The following is a 22,440-nucleotide window of genomic DNA, read 5'->3' as shown; positions in this document are numbered from 1 at the left end:
GTGATGTTATTAATGATTTCTGCTTTTTTTTAAAAAAAAACAGATTTTCAATTCCTAAGGATGCAAAAACAAATTGTTAAAATGTTTGTGCCTTCACAACTCATATTTGGAAAATTAGAAGTCAGGGGAGTTGAAATCTATTTGCCAGAATTTAATTGTATTAGGATCTTTGTGTCATTTTTTAAGTGTAATAAATCCACAGGATCACTGTTAAAGGCATAAAGGCTTTCAAAAAAAAAGTAAAAGCAGTTTGGTTCTTTTTCATTCTGCAAAGTTTCTTTATGTTTACTTGAAAGTTGCGTGACGCAGGCTGACGCTGTCTGGGTCCACCTTTTCACAGCAAACAAGTTAACCCCTTCCACAGGAGGCTGATATTATTTTTTCTAGTATCAGATAAACTCTGTTTAAATATTCACTAAGCAACAACTTTGGTATTGCTGAATGTAAACATAGATCAGGCATTATTACATTTTAATTTTCTTAATTTGAGTTGATATTTCCTCACAATGACAGAAGGAAATAAGAAATTGACAAATGCATGTTCTGCAATTAACCCACTGGGCTCTCAAGAACAGCCACAATGGATTTTCTGTTTTTTTTAAAAAACAGGTGACCATGGTTTTCTGGACCGCATCAGAGGTGACAGCGCAGGATTACTGAGAGTAGTTCTTTGACATAAAAGTAGCTCCACAGAGTTACGGAGCAGCCTTTGCTAGAAAGGTGTTGGTGCAAGGAATAGATCCAGTAATGTTAAAAATCATCAATGTTACAGCATGGTGACAAATCGGACTAAGACTTTGCCTTTCTAAGGCATGGCTTTAACCCATTCGGGATCATTTGTTATCTTCCGGGACAGAGTGTTCGGGGGTGGGGTGGGGGGTGGTGAAGATATGGGAGTCACCTCCAAAAGTAATGGCAAGCACTTCTGTCTCCACTGTAAAACCACCAAAGCTGGGCATCATTTGTTTCTGAAATTAAGTTGATAAGGTGCATCCATATGAGTTGCTGTTCAAACACTCGAGAAGAGAAAATTTACCTGAATGGTTTAATGGGATAATCAAATTTGTATTAAAAAAGACTCCAGTCCAGGTGGCGTCTTCCCAATGCTGTGTATCAAGGAAGAAAGTTTTATTTAAAATGGAAGTGAAATGAAACATTGACAAATCATGTCAGTCCAACAATACCAGTCGAGTTTGAACCTATTCTTAGTGTCAAGGTGGGGAGACTCATGTTAAAGGTAATTAACATCCCTCATTTTGGAGACTTGATTGCTGTCTGGAACTGGGATAATTTTGAAAAGATAAAATGGACTCTGGCACAATACAGCAGGATATTTTGGAAAAAAATAAAGAGGTCCAAAAAGAGTTTAAGCAAAATAAACAAAAATGTGTTGATAATTTGGACCAAGTTGGGAACTTTTAATCCATGTTTTAAGGGGTAATGATGACATTGTATTAGACAGTAAAGTTCCTCCAGGGCTCGTGAATGAGGTCAAATGGTAATAGAATGGAATGTGTAAAATTGGATGAGAGGAAATGATTGAGGCTATAAGGTAGAAACTGGAAAATTACACCATCAAATGGAGTCTAAGGTCATTGCCCTCGGTGATTATGGGTGAATTTCAGGAACCAGACCAAAGGGGTTAGGGAAAGATGTGTGAATGCACCCATGAGTAACATAAATCAACTGGGCATGATTCACCAAAGGTTATCAATCTGGTATCAATGTCAGGAAGATTAGTTTAGAATAGTTAATTGAAAGCTTTCTCTTGGAGATGGTTATGTCCTTGCCTATACCGGCCAATGAAAAAAAATGCACTTGATAACCTGGCCACTACCCAAGACATCAGGACTATGCAAGGGGAGCTAAGCAAAGATGCCAGACACTCCCCGATCTTTTGATAAGATAGCTCAAAAGCACAGGAATGACTTGCATCTAATGTCAAGCTATGCAAGATTGGCTATTGTGCAATGAGAAGGGGTTAATTAATAATCTTGTTGTGCGGGGTCCTTTAGGGAAGAGTGACCATAACATGATAGAATTCTTCGTTAAGATGGAAAGTGAAGTAATCCAATCCGAAACTAGGGTCCTAAATCTAAACAAAGGAAACTACGAAGATATGAGGAGTGAGTCTGCTATGATAGATTGGGAAGCTTCATTAAAAGGCATGATGGTGGATAGGCAATGGCTAACATTTAAGGATCAAATACATTCCTTTCTGGCACAAAAACAAGAAACGAAAAGCAGCCCGACCTTGGCTAACAAAAGAAATTAAGGATACTATTAGATCCAAAGAGGAGTCATATAAAGTTGCCAGAAAAAATAGCAAGCCTGAGGATTGGGAACAGTTTAGAATTCGGCAAAAAAGGACCAAGGGGGAAAATAGAGTATGAGAGTAAACTTGCAAGGAACATAAAAGTGGATTGTAAAAGCTTCTACAAGTACGTAAAAAGAAAAAGATTAGTGAAGACAAATGTATGTCCCTTACAGTCAGAAATGGGAGAATTTATAATGGGGAACAAGGAAATGGCAGATAAATTAAACAAATACTTTGGTTCTGTCTTCACGGAAGAGGACACAAATAACTTCCCAGAAATGCTAGGAAACCAAGGGACTAGTGAGAAGAAGGAATTAAAGGAAATTAGTATTAGTAAAAAAAATGCTGGAGAAATTAATAAGACTGAAAGCTGCTAAATCCCCAGGGCCTGATAATCTGCATCCCAGAGTACTAAAAGAGGTAGCCATGGAAATAGTGGATGCATTAGTTGTCATCTTCCGAAGTTCTATAGATTATGGAACAGTTCCTGCAGATTGGAGGGTGGCAAATGTAACCCCACTATTTAAAAAAGGAGGGAGAGAAAACAGGGAACTACAGAACAGTTAGCCTAACATCAGTAGTAGGGAAAATGCTAGAGTCCATTATAAAGGATGTGATAACAGGACACTTAGAAAATATCAACGTGATTAGACAAAGTGAACATGGATTTATGAAAGGGAAATCATGTTTGACAAACCTTGTGGTGTTTTTTGAGGATGTAACTGGTGAGAATAGATAAGGGAGAACCAGTGGATGTGGTTTATTTGGATTTTCAGAAGGCCTTTGAGAAAGTCCCACATAAGAGGTTAGTGTGCAAAATTAAAGCACATGGGATTGGTGGTAATATACTGGAATGGATTAAAAATTGGTTAACAGACAGGAAACAGAGAGTAGGAATAAATGGGTCTTTTTCGGGGTGGCAGGCGGTGACTAGTGGGATACCGCAGGGATCAGTGCTTGGGCCCCAGCTAGTCACAATATATATCAATGATTTGGATGAGGGAACCAAATGTAATATTTCCAAGTTTGCAGACGACAGAAAACTAGGTGAGATCGTGAGTTGTGAGGAGGATGCAAAGAGGCTTCAAGGTGATTTAGACAAGTTGAGTGAGTGGGCAAATACATGGCAAATGCAGCATAATGTGGATAAATGTGAAGTTATCCACTTCGGAAGCAAAAACAGAAAGGCAAAGTATTATCTAAATGGTGATAGATTGGGGAATGTTGATGTACAAAGGGACCTGGGTGTCCTTGTACACCAGTCACTGAAAGCAAGTATGCATGTGCAGCAAGCAGTTAGGAAGACAAATGGTATGTTGGCCTTCATTGCAAGAGGATTTGTGTATAGGAGTAAGGATGTCTTACTGCAGTTATTGAGATCCTTGGTGAGACCACACCTGGAGTATTGTGTGCAGTTTTGGGCTCCTGACCTAAGAAAGGATATACTTGCCATAGAGGGAGTGCAGCGAAGGTTCACCAGACTGATTCCTGGGATGGCAGGACTGTCGACTCGGTCTGTATTAATTCGAGTTTAGAAGAATCAGAGGGGATCTCATTGAAACATATAAAATTCTGACAGGGCTAGACAAACTGGATGCAGGGATGATGTTTCCCCTGGCTGGGGGGTCCAGAACGAGGAGTCACAGTCTCAGGATACGGGGTAGGACATTTAGGACTAAGATGAAGAGAAATTTCTTCACTCAGAGGATGGTGAACCTGTGGAATTCTCTACCACAGAAGGCTGTGGAGGCCAAGTCACTGAATATATTTAAGAAGGAGCTAGATAGATTTCTAGATACAAAAGGCATCAAGGGGTATGGGGAGAGAGTGGGAATATGGTATTGAGATACAGGATCAGCCATGATCATATTTACCTAAAGGCGGGAGGTTTAGAGGGGATTTGAGTAAGAACTTTTTAACCCAGAGGGTGGTTGGAGTCTGGAACTCACTGCCTGAAAGGGTTGTGGAGGCAGGAACCCTCACAACATTCAAGAAGCATTTGGATGAGCACTTGAAATGCCATAGCATACAAGGCTACGGACCAAATGCTGGAATATGGGATTAGAGTAGACAGGGCTGATGGCCGGCGCGGACACGATGGGCCGAAGGGCCTCTATCCGTGCTGTATAACTCTATGACTCTATGACTCTATATTGAATGGCGGAGCAGGCTCGAAGGGCCGAATGGCCTACTCCTGCTCCTATTTTCTCTGTTTCTATGTCACATGTGGCATGATCTTGGGGGGTGTGTGCAAATGTGACATGTTGATTTTGAGGCAACTAACATTCAGAATGCATGATGAAGATGCACTGAAGAATGGGTCTCAGACATGCTCAGTCATGCTGACAACGTGAAATGGTTAATGTGGCTCAGGAGAGTGAGAAAACCTTTTAATTAAGGCACTGACACATGGTCCATAGGAAGCATTTTAAGATTGTGTTACAGCTGTAATATCTACTGCTATGCTGAATGTGTGTCCCTTTAAGGTCACAAAACTAATTGCTGTTAAGGAAACACTGGCTAAGTACATGTAGAGTGTACCTGCTATACAGGCTGCAATTCAGCATCCTGGATGTTTTTTTTCTTTTTTATATATAAATTGTGATTGGTAAGGTCAATTAAGAAGGCTGCAGACATTTTGACTTCGACATTTTCCATTCCTGGACTGTTTCTCTACACTCTAAATGACTGCCTTTGTTTCTTTACATTTTAATTTTTTTTAAGCATGATACAAAGTGTAACAGACAGGAAATACACACTGAACATACAGGTTTTATTTCTAATATGCTTTTCTTGCTCATAAATTAAATTGTCAATGTTTATAAATTCAATCTTATAACTTGACTGTATATAAATTCCTCTTCAATGCACAGAGGTGAAAATATGTTAAGTGGTCAGAACAATGATGTAATATGGATACAAAGACAGATCTTCAGTGTGGTCCGATATATAAAAACTGTTTCATTTACTTCCTGCATAGTTGCTATACACAGCTTCGAATACTAAAAAACACTTTTTCTGAAATGCATTTTATTACATTCACCCCAAATTTCCACAAGTCTTTTAGTGCTAGCTGGATGGGAATGCAGCAGAAAACCCAGGAATTAGGACAGGACTCAGATATGCCTCAAGTTTCCTGGAGGAAGGCATGGTTCTTTGGGGTGGAACCTCGATTTACCTCAAACATGGGCTCCTGTGTCAGAGGGTACATGACTTGGGGGAAGTGAACCCCCCAAAAATGGTTGCAATTTCCAGGCCCTCATTGGCCCTCTGGCAGATGAACCCCATGAAAAATACCTCAAAGTGGGTGGTACTAAAACTGGGGAAAGCAGTTGGCCAACTCCCCTGACATGGCAGGTGCCTGAGCTGCCTCGATATTGGTGTGTGGTGCCTGCCAGAATCATTCAAATGAAGGAACTTCTCCCTGAGTCCACATACTCTGGGAGGGGTGCAGTGGTGGAGGTCTCTGGCTGGTGCATTCTGGCATTTGTGCCAGGATTGTGGATCCATAAATGTTCAAGCCCACGGTGTACCTACTATACAGACCCTGTTATTGCAAGGTAGAATGATTATGGACCTCCAATAGTTTTTCCAAGAACTCTCAGCCTAGTGGACCCCCACCATAATTTAACCTAGTATTCCTGCATTATTAAAAAACTAACAGATGCAAAATAGGACATAATGCATAAGAGACACATCAGTAAAGGCATCACAAATGATGGGGCGACATTAGGTTCTCCTACATACGATGTAGTTCAAATGTGGGACCTGGGATATGTAAAATTCTGGCGGATTTTTGTTTGATGGCTTAGCTATCTTTTGGCACAGAACTGATAATCTCACAATGGTAATAAAACTAAACTGTAGATTGGACTTCAAAGTGTATCTCATGAAAACACGTCTACCAAATGGTATCCTACAGAATCCTGATTGAAGAAGAATAAAGAATTTCACACTTATCTATGGTGAACCTTATATTGAAGATAGTTAGAAAATAGAAGTGTAACTAGTATGTTCTTATTTTAGGTAGATAAGCTACATCATAAAATAATTCAGCCCTTATTTATCATTAGCTAATAAAAGCAGTTCAAATAAATCATTTGAACTATCTCGATGAACTTCTACAAAAAACATAGCAGCAGTACTTGTTCTTGAAATTGATAATATATATAGATTAATCAAGACATGGCACAACCTAGTGCAAATAAAAAGTAAGCATGCAAACACGGTAACAAATGTTGAATTCTCATAATAGTCCATTGTTTATTGAAGTTCCATTTAATATAAAGGCAGGTTTTCATTTCCTCGAATTATATTAAGATATTCAATCTACTGCAACTATAGCATTTAACTAGGGTGTGGGGTGGGGGGGCTGGGGGGAGGTGGAGTACTGAGTGGGTTGGCACATGGCTCAGCGCTGGGACGATTACTGTTTCTAATTTCCATAAATAACCTGGATTCGGAAACTGAATGAGAATTGGTCAAATTAGCAAATTATACCAAACTAGGAGGAGCAGTGCAATTGGTAAAGGCAGCTCAGAAATTACAGAATAAGTTGAACATGATATGGGCAGGACATTGGCAGATGAAATTTAACGCAGACAAATGTAAAGTGCTGCACATAGGAAGAAAAAAAGACAGATGACACACTCCATGAATGATGTTAAAATAGCTAAGGATGAAGCTGAATGAAACCTGGAAGTCTTAGCAGACTTAACGCTAAACACGTCCAACCGATGCAGAGCAGCAATCAACAAAGCTAGTAGATTGTTGAACTATACAGCTAAAACAGTAGAATACAAGTCAAAGAAGGTAGTGATCAAACTTTATTGTGTTCCAGTCATACCATACCTTGAATACTGCATCCAGTTCTGGTTGCGAAGAAACAAGAGAGACATCCAAGCACTGGAAACATTGCAGAGAAGAGCCTCAAAGTTATTCCCCAATTTCAGGGGTAAGCATTATGAGAAAGGGAAAAGAAACTTGGGCTTTTTAGCATGGAAAGGATGTATCTGAGAGATTATCTTTGAGTTATACAAGATTGTAAAGAGTATCAAAAAAAGTTAACACAGAAAAATATTTTAAATTAAACTGCGGGAGTTGAACTAGAGGATACAGGTTCAAGCTAGAGAATGCTACTTTTAGGACAGATATCAGGAAATTGTTCTTCACACATAGAATGATCAACATGTGGAATAAATTTCCATATAGAGTAGTGGAGGCAAAAACCCTGGAATCATTTAAGAAACAAATGGATGCTACAATTTGAGGCGGGGTGGGGGGCGGGCGCCATAGGATCTCTCTGGGTGGATGAATCAAGTGAGCTGAGTGGCCTTCCTCGTCCACAATTATTTTGTAATCTTGTAATATCAACTGAGGTGTCAATGTCAATTCCATTGAGTACTGGGGTGGGGTGGGGGGGGATAGTGGGAGGCTAGGTGGGGGGGGGGCAGAAACCGTTTCATTTTATATTTTCACCCCATTCCCTTTTTCAGATCTTTGATCTTTCCATTCCATGCAAGAAACCAAGTAATACAAAAAGTTTGCTTTAGAGTGAAATTTACACGAGAACTATTTCAAATTTAATTTTTGTAGTGTTAGCATAATGACTGAGTTGCATTGAACGGAATATAATTTCTGTCGATCTTCTAGTCCAAAAACTATTGTCCCCCATACTCTAGAAATCATGTCAACAAAGCCTGTCGTGTTGTGCTGTCATGGATAGATATGTCACCAAAAAATATTCAGGAGTCTTGAGTGGAGGTATAGTTTAAAGCATGGATAAAGTGCAACACCAGTCTAAAATGTTTTCAATCTTTGTTTGTAGGAGTAAGTTTTCAGATCACCGTCATACAGGAATTTACATAAGACCTGGTTTATATCAAGAACTTTTCCACACTTGAATTCAATACCACTTTTGCACTGGCTCAAGGTGCAAGTATATGGATATAAATGCAATTATGAATGCAAATATTGCAAATAATATGAAATTGACAGCACTGTGGTAAACTACATTGCCATTATTGCAATAATCAAGGAAACTGATGTAGCTCAACAGTTTACTCACCATTTTTTGCCCTTTGAATTTCTCAACCTCCAATTGTTTTATCAAAATTTCTTCAGTTGCAAACATCTACAACCAGATAACAATGTAAGCAAATATTTTATCATCCAGCACAGAAGAGTGAAACAACTATTATTCTTATTTACTCCTTACATATTAATTCAGCAGGACAGCTATATTTTAATGGCATTGTATTAGTAAATGTGGTCCCTGTATAGACTTATTACTGTGTCATATTTTACTTTAAATAACATTAAAACCCAAAGACCCACAGTTACATTTAATTGTTTAAAATGACAAAGCATACCTTTCATGTCCATTTATAGTATCTACACTGGGAAGTTCATGGCTTATCATCATTGTTTCCAAATAGATAACTTAATTCCTTAAAGTGAATTGGAAAAGCAAGTTATTTTATATTTGTTAAAAGAAACAGTACCTTTCGCATTTTGCTCTCAGTATTTGCATTTTTCTCTTTTAGTGTTTTAAGTTCCTTGCCTGAAAACAAAGTAGGAGGGCATACCGTGAAAATCAGATCTTTAGATGCCTCTGTTCCTTCTCAGTACTGAAGGTCAGACTCCACAGCCTACTGGAATCCACATTGGATGGAGGACCTAGCAGGACTCTAACCCTGAACACTACCCTTGACCTTCATTGCTTTGCCCCTGCTGTTTAGCCGGCTGGTCTAATGGATATTAGGTAGTAGTTCAAGGGCCAAGTGTGGCTGTGGGCCCAGCCCATGAACGTCGTTCTCTGTTAGTCACAGCCAATACAAAGTGGTTTAGCAGGTGGTTCTTTATCTGCTCAAAGCACTTCTCTTCAAAAGCAAGACACACCATTAAATTAGCTCACAAACAGCAATAAGTAATATGGTATCTGTCAAATACAACTTAATATTTTCTTGCGCTGTATCTAATCAATTAAAGTACAAAGAACATTTTTGTGGTTCATTTTCAATTGAACGGAGTGAAGCACTATACTAACGTGTCCATTGAAAGCATGCAACACTTCGTTGCAAATAAAGAGGTGCTCACATCACACCTATGCAGTTCAAGTCCCCATAAAATGAGTTGTCCAAATTGCCTTCTGCATGAATGAAGAGTTTCATCAATTCTCAAGTTTTTGGTGTAACAGCTACCAGAAAGAGACTGTGTTGAATTTCTCATTGGTACCACTTTTGGATGGGGTCATGCCTCCTCATCCAACTCACTGAAATGAATTGAATTTCTTTGGGCTAGTCCATAATTCTACACTGCTGGGGGCAAAAGTGGTAAACTAATAGGATGAAAAGCAGAGGAGCATTCCAAACAGGAAAAGAATGTATGCGAAAAGTTATAATTGGCAAAAAACATACGTACATTTTTCTTAATTACGCTATGATAATAGTTACTAAAAATATTTTTAATATCAGCTTGTGTAATGACTATGCTTTAACAATTGATAGAAGAAACTGCAATCTAGGTTATGAAAGCACATAGATAAAAGAAAACAGTTACTATGTGTAAACTCTAGCACCTGCATCATTTGTTTGGCAAAAAAAACACCTGTTGAACATTTACTTCCTCAAACACACTCGTAAAAATACGCACCTTGCAATTACCTATATCAAGCCTAAACAGAAAACAGTCTCTCAGGTTCCTATGTGACAACCCATGAAATCCCACATCCTCAAAAAACTTTAATTCAAGTGAAAGATCTCTGAAGCAAAGAGATTGCATTTATTTTGCTGAAAACCAAAATTACCTAATTCTTTTATTTGAGCTTCTTTTAAAATAATGGTTCCTGACATCTTTTCAGTATTCTGCTGCAGAAAGTTAATTTGTTCCTTCAGTTCTTCATTTTCTTCTACAAGTTGTTCTTTCTCATCGTCCTCGTCTAATTCAAAATTGATCTGCAAAATCACAGAACTCTTTTGTCAGAACAGAAAACAAAAAGCAGAAATGGCAAGCTGTGTAGCCAATATGAAAATGATTCCACAACAGAGCTGTCATCCAACTTTCTGGCTTTTATGAATCATTTGGAATATGAATAGGAAACAAACACAAAAAAAGAGAAATGTGCAGAGGGGAAAAAAAGTAGACCCCTCCAAAACCGAATCTTGGTAAAAAGCCGCTAGTACATTACATACAAAGACAATAATTCATGGGGACATTTTATTGATGAGAATAATACATATCATACTGTTTGTGTGCCCTCATCATTCAGGTCCATGTATTGTGGAAGCTGTGTCCAGGCAGGCAGCTGTGGCCCATCCACCCACATCCCCCCGTGTGCTCAAGGACTGCTGTCCGTAACTAGGCAGGCAGGGGAGTGTGTAGCCGGACAACACCAGGGGTGGCAGAGCGCAGAGCTAAGGAGGGGGCTTGTTGCCATTGTTGCCATTCCTCACTGACAGTACTGCCACAGTCATAAAGAGCACGTCACATGTCAAAGTAGTGAAGTTTTCAGGCTTGAAGCCGCATGGAGTCCATCAGGTCTGCTGATATATACACAGTTGGTTTTCTACTTTGTGATGGAGCCACCCGGAGATAATTCATATTCTGAACATTAACATGGCTTTGCATGCCTGTCACGCATAGGCTGTGCAGGCGAGTTGATGCTATTGAACACTTCTCTTCAATTTACAGAAAGACCAGTTTTACTCTTCACTAGTGTAAATTTTTAGGAAACTTTTATTAGAGCAGTTATTTATGAGTAAACACTTGATCAGAGTAATTTAAATGTAATGTTTCTATTTTCATATATTCCAGCCTTCAGAAAAAGCAGAAATGGCAAGCTGTGTAGCCAATATGAAAATGATTCCACAACAGAGCTGTCATCCAACTTTCTGGCTTTTATGAATCATTTGGAATATGAATAGGAAACAAACACAAAAAAAGCTTGCATTCACGAGGATAGTTTGAGTCAAATATACATTCTCAGTAGTAAACATAACAAAAATATAAAAGTAACCTGTTTAAATTATTAAAGTAATAAAGTGATTCTTTAATGTGACATCAGGACAAGGTGTAATACTAGAAGCGTCCAACATTAGACAGTAATAGTTTATAGCAAAGATTTTCTCTATATATGCAGTACTTTACTATTGCAACAGTTCTGAGGGGTCTGGATTAAAAGTTAATGTGGCCAGAAAATATTTGAGTAGTTCTTGCTGAAATATACGAGATAAATACCAGGATGACTTTTAACCTTACAGTATATTCGAATTACTTCTATAATAAACTACAATGAAATAGTCATACTGGATAAGTAAGCGGTCCATTAGGAGGTAAAGGTATCCGTTTCTTTTGACATGGCCCGAAAACTGCAAATGCACAATTGTCTTTCAAATTTCGGCTTATGCTTTGAATGGTTAACCCTTACCTCTAGCTCCACCATCTGTTGCAGTTAAGAATTGCAGATCATTAACTATTCAAGTCTCCTGCCGCAATGAGGACACTCATTAGCAAGACAAACAAAGGGACGGTTTTCTGTAGCTACAGTCATCTGTCACACTTTGAGTGGCAGGTTTTGTGCTGGTGTTCTCTGCCATCTGCCCCCAGCAGCAGTCCTGAGCTTCAAAAAATCAAGGAACTTGCTATATACAACACTGAGGCAATAAGAGAGGAAAACAGGCTTGGGCAAGTGAGAACTATTTCACTCTGACTAATTACAATTTCTGAGCAAAGGCTGCTAACATTCAACTACATTCTAGTGTTTGCACTGAATTTGAACATAATTAAAAGATTTGCAATAGTTTATTAAGATGAGTGGTGAAGTTTAAGCACTGTAGGAACTGTAAATGCCTTTCTACTCAGTGATCACAATAACTACCTACACTCGCTGCTTTTGAGGGGTAACAGTGCACAATTGGCTCTAGGATTACTCAAGTAGCTGATGGTGATCTCTTATTGCACACTAGAGGTCCCTCTTGTAACTCAATTGCAAAAATAATTTAATGCAGCCAAGCTGTAGCCACTAGTTATCATAGGCTTTATAGCCTTCAGATTGATTTTCCTTTCTGAAAACTTAAAGAAATGTTTGGAAACAAGATTACAACACATTAATATGTAACATCCCTACACCTCTTTGGCTATTTATTTTGATGTTTCCTTAGTGTTTTCCCCAAAATGAGTGTACTTGACTGTTAGGAAAAGAACTTGCATTTATATATCTTTCACGTCCACAGGATATTCCAAAATGTTTTGCAGCCAATGCGTTACTTTTAAAGTAGTCACTGTTGTTGTGTAAGCAAATGTAGCAGCCAAATCTGTACACAGAAAGGTCCCACAAACAATAATGGAATAAATGACCAGTTAATCTGTTTAGTTGGTGTTGGCTGAGGATAAATATTGGCTAGGTCACTGGGAGAACTCCCATGTTGTTCTTCAAACAGTGTCATGGGATCTTTTGCATCCACCTGAACAGGCAGACAGATTTAATGTCTCATCCAAAAGATGGCACCTCTCAATAGTATACTGAAATGTCAGCCTTGATGTCCCTTCTGAATAAATTTAAGGGAGGGGGGGGCGGGAAGGAAGAACAGCAGGTGAAAGCTAGGAAAGCGCAAGTTAATACATTAAATAGACTGTAATTTCCTTTTTTAATAAAATTGTATAGGAGGTGAAAAGTGCTGGATGATGCACAAAGGTGATCTGTCAGCCAGTGAAAAGGCACTAGAAAGACTATTTTTAAAACTGGGCAAAAAAAATTGCTCTAAAATGAATTAATTGGAAAGCAGATGGACGAGATGGGGAAAACAACCAAGATTTGTTAAAGTCAATATTCAGACTACAAGGCTGCAGAGTGCCAAGAAGAAAGATGAGGTACTGTTCTGAAGTTTGTGTTGAGGTTGATTGGAATAGTGTACAGGCAAATAAAAAGAAAGGTCAGAGTTGGAATGGGAGGAAGAGTTAAAGTGGTGAGGCACAGTGCAATCAGGAGCACACCTGCGGACAGAATGGAGATGTTCAATAAAGCAGTCATCCAATCTGTGTTTAGTTCTCTACAATGTAGAGGAGACCATACCATGAGCAACAGATAGAGTACACTAGCTAGGGGTGAAGGCTCTGACATCATCAAATTGGTAGAGAACATCAGGAGATTCAGAGATATAGGAAGGGAGCAACTGAATAAGGGGAGAGAGAATGGAGTCAAGCGGAGATGAGTTTAGTGGACAGGAGCAAGCAGAAAGAAAGGGTTTGCCAGGGCAATCCTTTTTTCTGAATCTTAGGAAGGAGGTAGAAACAAGCAGAGTGGGAGTGGAAAACAATGAGATTAAGCAGTAGAGGGGTGTGGCAGAAAAGCTCAGTGACAGTCAGCAAAATTATGTTTCAGTATTTGGTAGTGGGGTCATGGTCAAGGAAGAAACAGGAAGATGAGTCAGATAGATATTGTTCAGTCTCGCCCAAATACAGTTCCTTGTGCCACACAGGAGCTTCATACTTGTTAGCAGCTTTGATGATGTTGAGGTTAGAACTAAAAGAATGAGAGCTAAAAGTTCATAAAGATAAAGATTAGAGTGAGTAAGCAAGTAGACAGCCAATATTGTGGTGCCAATTCTTAAATGGAAAGGAGAGGGATCGGGAAGGTTGGAAACATGTACAAAGATCTACTTTCACACCCTTGTAAGAAAATGGAAAGCTGGCAAGATGAAAACAGAAAAAGGCATTTCCAACTTAAGTAAATTTGTTTAGTCTTCTGGAAGACAAGCAAGAAAGCCTTTCAGGTATTTTGTCATTCCCCAACTGTCAATCAGCAGAATTCCAGGGTTTTAAATTTTAAAAACTTTTTGTTCCTTTCAGCATCATCATCAGAATTATCATGATCATCAGCAACTTGCATTTATACAGCATTGTTAATTTACAGAAATGTTCCAAGATGCTTCATAAATAGGCATAAAGAAAATGGATACCAATCCTGGAACAGAGATTAAAAGGTGTGACCGAACACTAGATCAAAGAGATGGATCTTGAGGGGGTTTATAAAGGTGGAAAGAGAGGTAGAAGGTATTAGGGAGGGTAGGCTGAAAGCTCTGGCACCAATAGAGGAGCAATAGAGTACTGCGTACAGTTCTGGTCACCCCATTACAGGAAAGATGTGATTGCACTAGAGAGGGTACAGAGGAGACTTATGAAGATGTTGCCAGGCCTGGAGAATTTTAGCTATGAGGAAAGATGGGATTGGTTGAGGTAGTTTTCTTTGCAACAGAGGAGGCTGAGAGGAGATTTAATTGAGGTATATAAAATTATGAGGGGTCTAGAGAGAATGGATAGGGAGGACCTATTTCCCTTAGCAGAGAGGTCAATAACCAGGGGGCATAGATTTAAAGTGATAGGTAGAAGGATTAGAGGGGCGTTGAGGAGAATTTTTTTCACCAAAGGGTAGTGGGGGTCTGGAACTCACTGCCTGAAAGGGTGGTAGAGGCAGAAACCCTCATTGCATTTAAAGAGTACTTGGATGTGCACTTGAAGTGCCGTAACCTACAAGGCTACGGACCAAGAACTAGGAAGTGGGATTAAGCTGGATTGCTCTTTTTCGGCCGGCAGCGACACGATGGGCCGAGTGGCCTCCTTCTGTGCCATAAATTTCTATGATTCTAAGGGGGGAGGGGAGGATTACACAGAAGTCTGGAGTCAGAGGAGCAGAACGTTTGGAACATGTGGAAGAAATCACAGATATAAGTTGGGGCAAGGCCATGGAAGGATTCTTAGACAAGGATTTTGAGATTTATACATTGGAGGACACCATCAAGGATATATAACAGATTGAGTTCCATAAAATAGGTGCTTTAGATGTGGCCATTAACTAGAATCATAGAAGTTTACAACATGGAAACAGGCCCTTCGGCCCAACATGTCCATGTCGCCCAGTTTATACCACTAAGCTAGTCCCAGTTGCCTGCACTTGAGAGATACTGATATCTTCTACCTGGTCTGAACTCAAAAACTGTGGTGTTCTATTATGCATCAAGGCAAAACTTAGTAACTTGGCAACTCATGCAACTTTTGAAGCTATCACTTGGCAAACATGAAAAACAAATATTGGGCCCAAACATTTCATACAAAGTTGGGGTTAATGTGATATGTAAAAAGACACAAGAATGAAGATGAATCAATTAACAATATTTAAAGAACAGTATAGAATTAGTCACATAGCTCTGAATTGTCTTTGTCCATGTTTTCTAAGCCTTAGAGAGGGTGCTAAGGAGATTTACTAGAATGGTACCAGGGATGCGGGACTTCAGTTACACAGAGAGACTAGAGATGCTGGGCTTGTTTTCCTTAAAGCAGAGAAGGTTAAGGGAAGATTTAACAGAGGTGTCCAAAATCATGAAGGGTTTTGATAGAGTAAATAAGGAGAAATTGTTTCCAGTGGCAAAAGGGTTGGTAACCAGAGGACACAGAATTATGGCAATTGGCAAAATAAACAGAGGTGAGATGGGGAGAGTTTGATTTACGCAGTGCGTTGTTATGATGTGGAATGCACTGCCTGAAAGGGTGATGGAAGCAGATTCAATAATAACTTTTAAAATGGAATTGGATAAATAATTGAAAGGAAAAAAATTGCAGGGCTATGGGGAAAGGGCAGGGGAGTAGGACTAATTGAATAGCTCTTTCAAAGAGCTGGCAAAGGCACGGTGATGGGCCAAATGTCCTCTTTCTTTGCTGTATCATTCTATGATTCTATGAAATAAAGCACCTGGACTGCATGAGATTCAGTTTAAGGTTCTTGGTGAACTCTAGGAAGTGCTAGTACAATCAGTGGCAAAAGTAGTAGGGATACAACAACTCGCATTTATATAGCACCTTTAACGTGGAAAACAGCCCAAGGCACTTTATGGAGAGGATGGGGAGGGGGGAGGATAGGAACAGATATGGGGACAGGCACTGACCTACGGAGGGAGAGATTAGCAGGAGTGATTAAAAGTTTGGTAGATGAGCTTTGTGGAGGTTTCTAAATGTGGAGAAAAAAAAGAGGCAATGCGGAGGGATTTAAGGAGGGAGTTCCGCAGACTAGGGCCAAGGCAGCTAAAGGCTCTGCCACAAGTGATAGGTCAAAGAGATGGGGGAAGATATACAGAAGACCAGAGTTGGAGGACTGAAGGGTGCAGGAGAGGATGTAAGCCTGGAGGAAATTAGACAGGGTGGGGTGAGGTCATGGATAGATTTGAAGATGAGGGTGAGGATTTTAAAATTAATATATTTAGGGGAGTGGGAGCCCATGTAGGTCAGGAAGGATGGGAGTGATGGGCGAGAGGGACTTTGTGTGGGAGAGGATGAGAGCTGTCTTTTGGGCTAATTAGAATTAATGGAGGGTGAAGGATGGGAAGCTGCATTTAATTCTAGACAGTAACATAGCAAACCTAACAAAATTGATCAATGTGGCAGTTTAAGGGAAGTGTTTACAGGAACAGATGTAGTTATTATGGGTGACTTCAATTTACCAGGTATAGATTGGGAAGTATATAAAGGGTGCAATAGGAAAGAAAACATGATCGTGAACACAATATTGGATTATTAAATGGAACAATTGATCAAGGAACCTAAAAAAGAAAGGGCATTATGGGGCCGATATTAAATAACAACTAGGAGATGGTAGTGCAAATTGGAGTCACATTAGCAACAATATAGTGGATTTTAAGGTTAGATTTATGAGGGGTGAGCTCAGGAAACTGGACTGGACAGCACTGTTAGAGGGGAAAAGCATGGAAGAAAATGGATTGTGTTTAGGACACATTGAGTACAGAACAAATACCTAACATTAAGGAAGAAGAGTAATAGAGGGGAAAAAACAATATAGATAATAATGAAAGTAATGGGGAATAAGAACAACAAAGAGAGATCATTCCTTTAATATATAACTGCAGGTAACATGGTGGAATAAGACAAAATATAAAATAAATACATAAAAACAAGGCAAAGGAAGTTAAGAAACTTGTGAAGAGAGCTAAATAGAATGTGAGGTTAGAATAACAGGGACTATAAAAAAGAATGTCAAACAAATATATTTCCGGTAAAAGGTAAAAAACATGAAACACTGAGGCCATTGAAAGATCCCAAAAGTGACATGATATCAAATGACCAAGAGATGTCAAATATACTAAATAAATTATTTTCTACATTAATGGAAGAACACAGGGTCATAGACTGTGCGTGCATAATCTCTGCAAAATAGCCAATATGCAAAAAGTTATTTAAAAAAGCTTCCATAACATAAAAATTCCCATACACTAATGACTAAAATAAATTGTGAAATGCTAAAACTAACAGGTCAAAGTAACAGACTTACCGTAAGTCAGAAGTACATACCTTACTGAACTGTTCCAATTCTTCATACTGTAGTAAGCTGGCTTTTAAGGATGAAATGATTAAATCTTTCTTCTCAAGTGTGCTCAAGGCTGTGCGACTATTTTCTAGAGATGTTTTATTCTGTGTAATAATTTCTGTACAATATTTCTGTGATCAAAATAATAAACTTTATAACAACCAGAAAATCAACAAAACAAACATATTATGCTGAAGCAAAGTTTACCAACATGAAATACCCTTCTTTTGTGACAGCTGTAATTCATTACATCAATTGTATTTATAGAAGCAGATGTAACAATAGTAACGGGCAAGACAAAAAGCATTACTGTTTTTGTAATTTCATATAATTTCATATAATCTCATAGGAACAGGAGTAGGCCATTCAGCCCCTTGAGCCTGTTACGCCATTCAATTAGATAATGGTTGATCTAACTCTATTTACCTGCCTTGGTTCCATATCCCATAATACCCATGCCTAACAAAAATCTATCAATCTCAGTTTTGAAATTTTCAATTGATATTTAAGATTTTTGAGGGAGAGTTCCAGATTTCCACTACCCTTTGTGTGAAGAAGTGCTCCCTGACATCACCCCAGAACAACCTAGCTCTAATTTTAAGGTTATGCCCTCTTGTTCTGGACTCCCCCCCCCCCCCCCCACCAGAGGAAATAGTTTCTCTTCATCTATCCTACCAAATCCTTTAATCATCTTAAACACCTCAAGTAGATCAACCTTAATCTTCCATACTCGAGGGAATACGAGCCTAGTCTACGCAACGTTTACTCATAATTTTAAATTTTTAGCCCCGGTACCATTCTGGTGAACCGAAGCTGCACACCCTCCAAGGCCAATATATCCTTCCTGAGGTGCTGTGCCCAGAACTGAACGCAGTACTCCAAATGTGGCCTAAACAGAGCTTTATACAACTGCAGCATAACTTCCACCCCTTTGTATTCCAGCCCCCGTGAGATGAAGGCCAACATTCAATTAGCTTTTTAAATTATTTTTTGTAGCTATCCACTAGTTTTTAGTGATTTCTGTACATGGATCCCTAAATCTCTCTGCTCCTCCACAGTTCCTAGCTTCTCACCATTTAGAAAATACTCTGTTCTATCTTTCTTAGGTCCAAAGTGGATGACCTCGCACTTCCTCACGTTAAACTCCATCTGCCACAGTTTTTCCCACTCACTTAATCTATCAATAAACTGCTGCAACTTTCTGCTCCCATCCACACTACTTACTTGCAACCTAACTTAGTGTCATCAGCATACGTGGATATACGTTCTCTATTCCTTCATCTAAGTCATTTATAAATATAGTGAAATGCTGAGGCTCCAGTACAGATCCCTGTGAGATCTGTACTGGAGCCTCAGTAGTTACACCACTAGTTACATCCTGACAATTGGAATACATACCCATTATCCCTACCTCTTAACCAATTCCCTACTCATGTCAAAAGGTTGTCTCCAATTGCATGTGCTTCCATTTTTCCTAACATTTTTATCACCCGTAGAGTTGCTCATAGTCAGAGCCTTGGTAGCATTGAGATTGGTTTTAAGGTAGGAAATGTGGAAGCAGGGAATACAATTTTGAAAATAGGACCTGGCTGACAGCCAGACACAGCTTTAGTATAATGTGGACATTTTAAATTAGTCCTGGAAGGTAGTACCTGTATGTGATCAAATGCTGCATACTTTTCATTAGATTTAGTCTTTAAAATCAACTTACCTGAAAACAAAATATAAATGGACCTGGGTGATTCATTCCACAGCAGTGGAAGATTTGCACTAGATCGGAGCTTCACATTATATTAAAGTGTTGACACAACTTTAATAGCTCTCCCCCTCTCCATTATAAAATTTTTACTTTTTAAAAAGTTTGGTTCTGGTTGATTGAATTCATGGCCATCCTTAGTTGCTCTGAGAAGGTGGTGATGGGCCTTCTCCTAGAATTACTGCAGTCCTTGTGGTGATGGTGTTCCCACAATAGTGTTAGGTACAAAATTCCAAGATATTGACCAGGTGACAATGAGGAAACGGGTGATGTGTCCAAGTTAGGAGGGGTGTGACTTGGAGGGGACCTTGGAGGTGATGGTGCTCCCACAACCTTCCTGCTTTTGTTCTTCTTGGTTGTATAGGTCGCAAGGGAAAGAGGTGGTCCGGAAGTAACCATGGCGAGTTACTACAATGCGTCCTGAGATTGTACATATTGTAGCTACAGAGTGCCAGTGATGAGAGGCTGGATGTTACATCCAGTAGCAGGCTCATTAATTTATTTTCATTCATTCATGGGATGCAGGCACCACTGACAAGGCCAGCATTTATTACCCATCCCTAGTTGACCTCGAGAAGGTGGTGGTGAGCCGCCTTCTTGAACCGCTGCAGTCCGTGTGGTGAAGATTCTCCCACAGTGCTGTTAGGAAGGGAGTTCCAGGATTTTGACCAGCGATGATGAAGGAATGGCGATATATTTCCAAGTCAGGATGGTGTGTGATTTGGAGGGGAACGTGCGGGTGGTGTTGTTCCCTTGCACCTGCTGCCCTTGTCCTTCTAGGTGGAAGAGGTCGTGGGTTTGGGGGTGTTGTCGAAGAAGCCTTGGCGAGTTGCTGCACTGTATCTTGTAGATGGTACACACTGCAGCCACGGTGTGCCGGTGGTGGAGGGAGTGAATGTTTAAGGTGGTGGATGGGGTGCCAATCAAGCAGGCTGCTTTGTCCTGAATAGTATTGAGCTTCTTGAGTGTTGTTGGAGCTGCACTTATCCTGGTGTGTGGAGAGTATTCCATCACACTCCTGACTTGTTCCTTGTAGATGGTGCAAAAGCTGTGGGGAGTCAGGAGGTGAGTCACTCGCTGCAGAATACCCAGCCTCTGACCTGCTCTTGTAGCCACAGTATTTATGTGGCTGGTTCAGTTTAGTTTCTGGTCAATGGTGACCCCCAGGCTGTTGATGGTGGGGGATTTGGCGATGGTAATGCCATTGAATGTCAAGGGGAGGTGGTTAGACTCTCTCCTGTTGGAGATGGCCAGTGCCTGGCACTTGTCTGCCGCAAATATTACTTGCCACTTATCAGCCCAAGCCTGGATGTTGTCCAGGTCTTGCTGCAAGCGGGCACTGACTGCTTCATTATCTGAGGGTTTGCAAATGGAACTGAACACTGTGCAATCATCAGTGAACATCCCCACTTCTGACCTTATGATGGAGGGAAGGTCATTGATGAAGCAGCTGAAGATAGTTGGGTTTAGGACACTGCCCTGAGGAACTCCTGCAGCGATGTACTGGGGCTGAGGTGATTGGTCTCCAACGACCACTACCATCTTCCTTTGTGCTAGATATGACTCCAGCCACTGGAGAGTTTTCCCCGATTCCCATTTACTTCAATTTTACTAGGGCTCCTTGATGCCACAATTGGTCAAATGCTGCCTTGATGTCAAGTGAACTACAATTTCCTGGATGTCGTCAAGCTTCTTGACAGTTGATGCAGCTGCACCCATTTGGGAGAATGGCGAATATTCCATCACACACCTGACCTGAGCATTATAGATGGTGGAGAGGTTTTGAGGGGTCAGAAGGTGAGTCACAATCTGCAAACTCATAGCCCAGCACATCTCCCACTCCTTGATCATCATCAAAAAAAAGAAAGACTTGCATTTATATACAGTGCCTTTCATGACCTCAGGACATCCCAAAGTGCTTTACATTCAATGAAGTACTTTTGATGTGTAGTCACTGTTGTAATGTAGGAACCGCGGCAACCAATGTGCGTGCAGCAAAATCCTACAAGCAGCAATGCAATAATGACCAGATAATCTGTTTTAGTGATGTTGGTTAAGGGATAAATATTGGCCAAGACACCAGGGAGAACTCACCTGCTCTTATTCGAATGGTGCCATGGGATCTTTTACGTCCACTTGAGAGGGCAGATGGGACCTCGGTTCAACGTCTCATCCGAAAGATAGGAGACCAACCCTGGAGTGTTTGGGAATGGAGTGTAGAACTGAATCCTAGGACCAGCACCAGACATACCTTAGAATGAGTTACAAATCTAGTTAAGTGAATATACAAGGATGCCTGCGTGCTAAATACCAAAAACAGCAGGCTTGATATATGGTCCCACGAGCAATGAAACAGAGCAAAGCTGTGAAGCCCTACCACATCCAGTCGTGAATTAATTCTTCATCATTCCTGTTGTGAATTCTATGGTGTACCTTCTTCAATAAACAAAATAACCTTATTTTAGCATTTTTTTCATAGACCAATGAGATAGTAGAGGGATGGGGAGCGGAGATCACAAGTTGAGCAGGTCTCTGAAATCCAGAAAACAAAAGTTGCATCATGTATGTAATAAATAGTCATTTCTCTCTTTCACTTTCACTCCTATGAGGCTCTCCCCTAGAGGCTTCATCATGGATAGTGGAAGACTGCTGATGCTCAGATGAGGGCCTTTAAGACGCTCATGGTCAGCGACCCCAGCAGGTTTTCTGGCAGCATCTTTTTTTAATTCATTCTTGGGATATAGGCATCACTAGCAAGGCCAGCATTTATTGCCCATCCCTAATTGCTCGAGAAGGTGGTGGTGAGCCGTCTTCTTGAACCGCTGCAGTCCATGTGGTGAAGGTTCTCCCACAGTGCTGTTAAATAGGGAGTTCCAGGATTTTGACCCAGCGACGACGAGGGAATGGCGATATATGTTCAAGTCAGGATGGTGTGTGACTTGTAGCAGAACTTGGAGATGATGGTATTCCTATGCCCCTGCTGCTCTTGTCCTTCTA

At 40.1% G+C, this 22,440-nt stretch overlaps 1 protein-coding gene across 1 annotated transcript in view; it reads right to left on the bottom strand.

Moving 5' to 3' along the window:
• The window catches only part of LOC137332389 (uncharacterized), a 209,816-nt gene that overhangs the window by 140,285 nt on the left and 47,091 nt on the right, over positions 1-22,440 (bottom strand). Inside the window, exons 5-8 of the mRNA XM_067996189.1 lie at positions 17,672-17,818; positions 10,125-10,272; positions 8,821-8,879; positions 8,385-8,450 (exon numbers count right to left, since the gene is read on the bottom strand). Coding sequence (XP_067852290.1) covers positions 8,385-8,450; positions 8,821-8,879; positions 10,125-10,272; positions 17,672-17,818 — 420 coding nt within the window. The remainder of the gene's footprint in view (positions 1-8,384; positions 8,451-8,820; positions 8,880-10,124; positions 10,273-17,671; positions 17,819-22,440) is intronic.

Source organism: Heptranchias perlo, chromosome 2 (assembly GCF_035084215.1).
Source record: "Heptranchias perlo isolate sHepPer1 chromosome 2, sHepPer1.hap1, whole genome shotgun sequence".
NCBI lineage: Eukaryota > Metazoa > Chordata > Chondrichthyes > Hexanchiformes > Hexanchidae > Heptranchias > Heptranchias perlo.
Note: the sequence above shows the minus strand (reverse complement) of the source record. Positions and strands in the feature narration are given on the sequence as shown.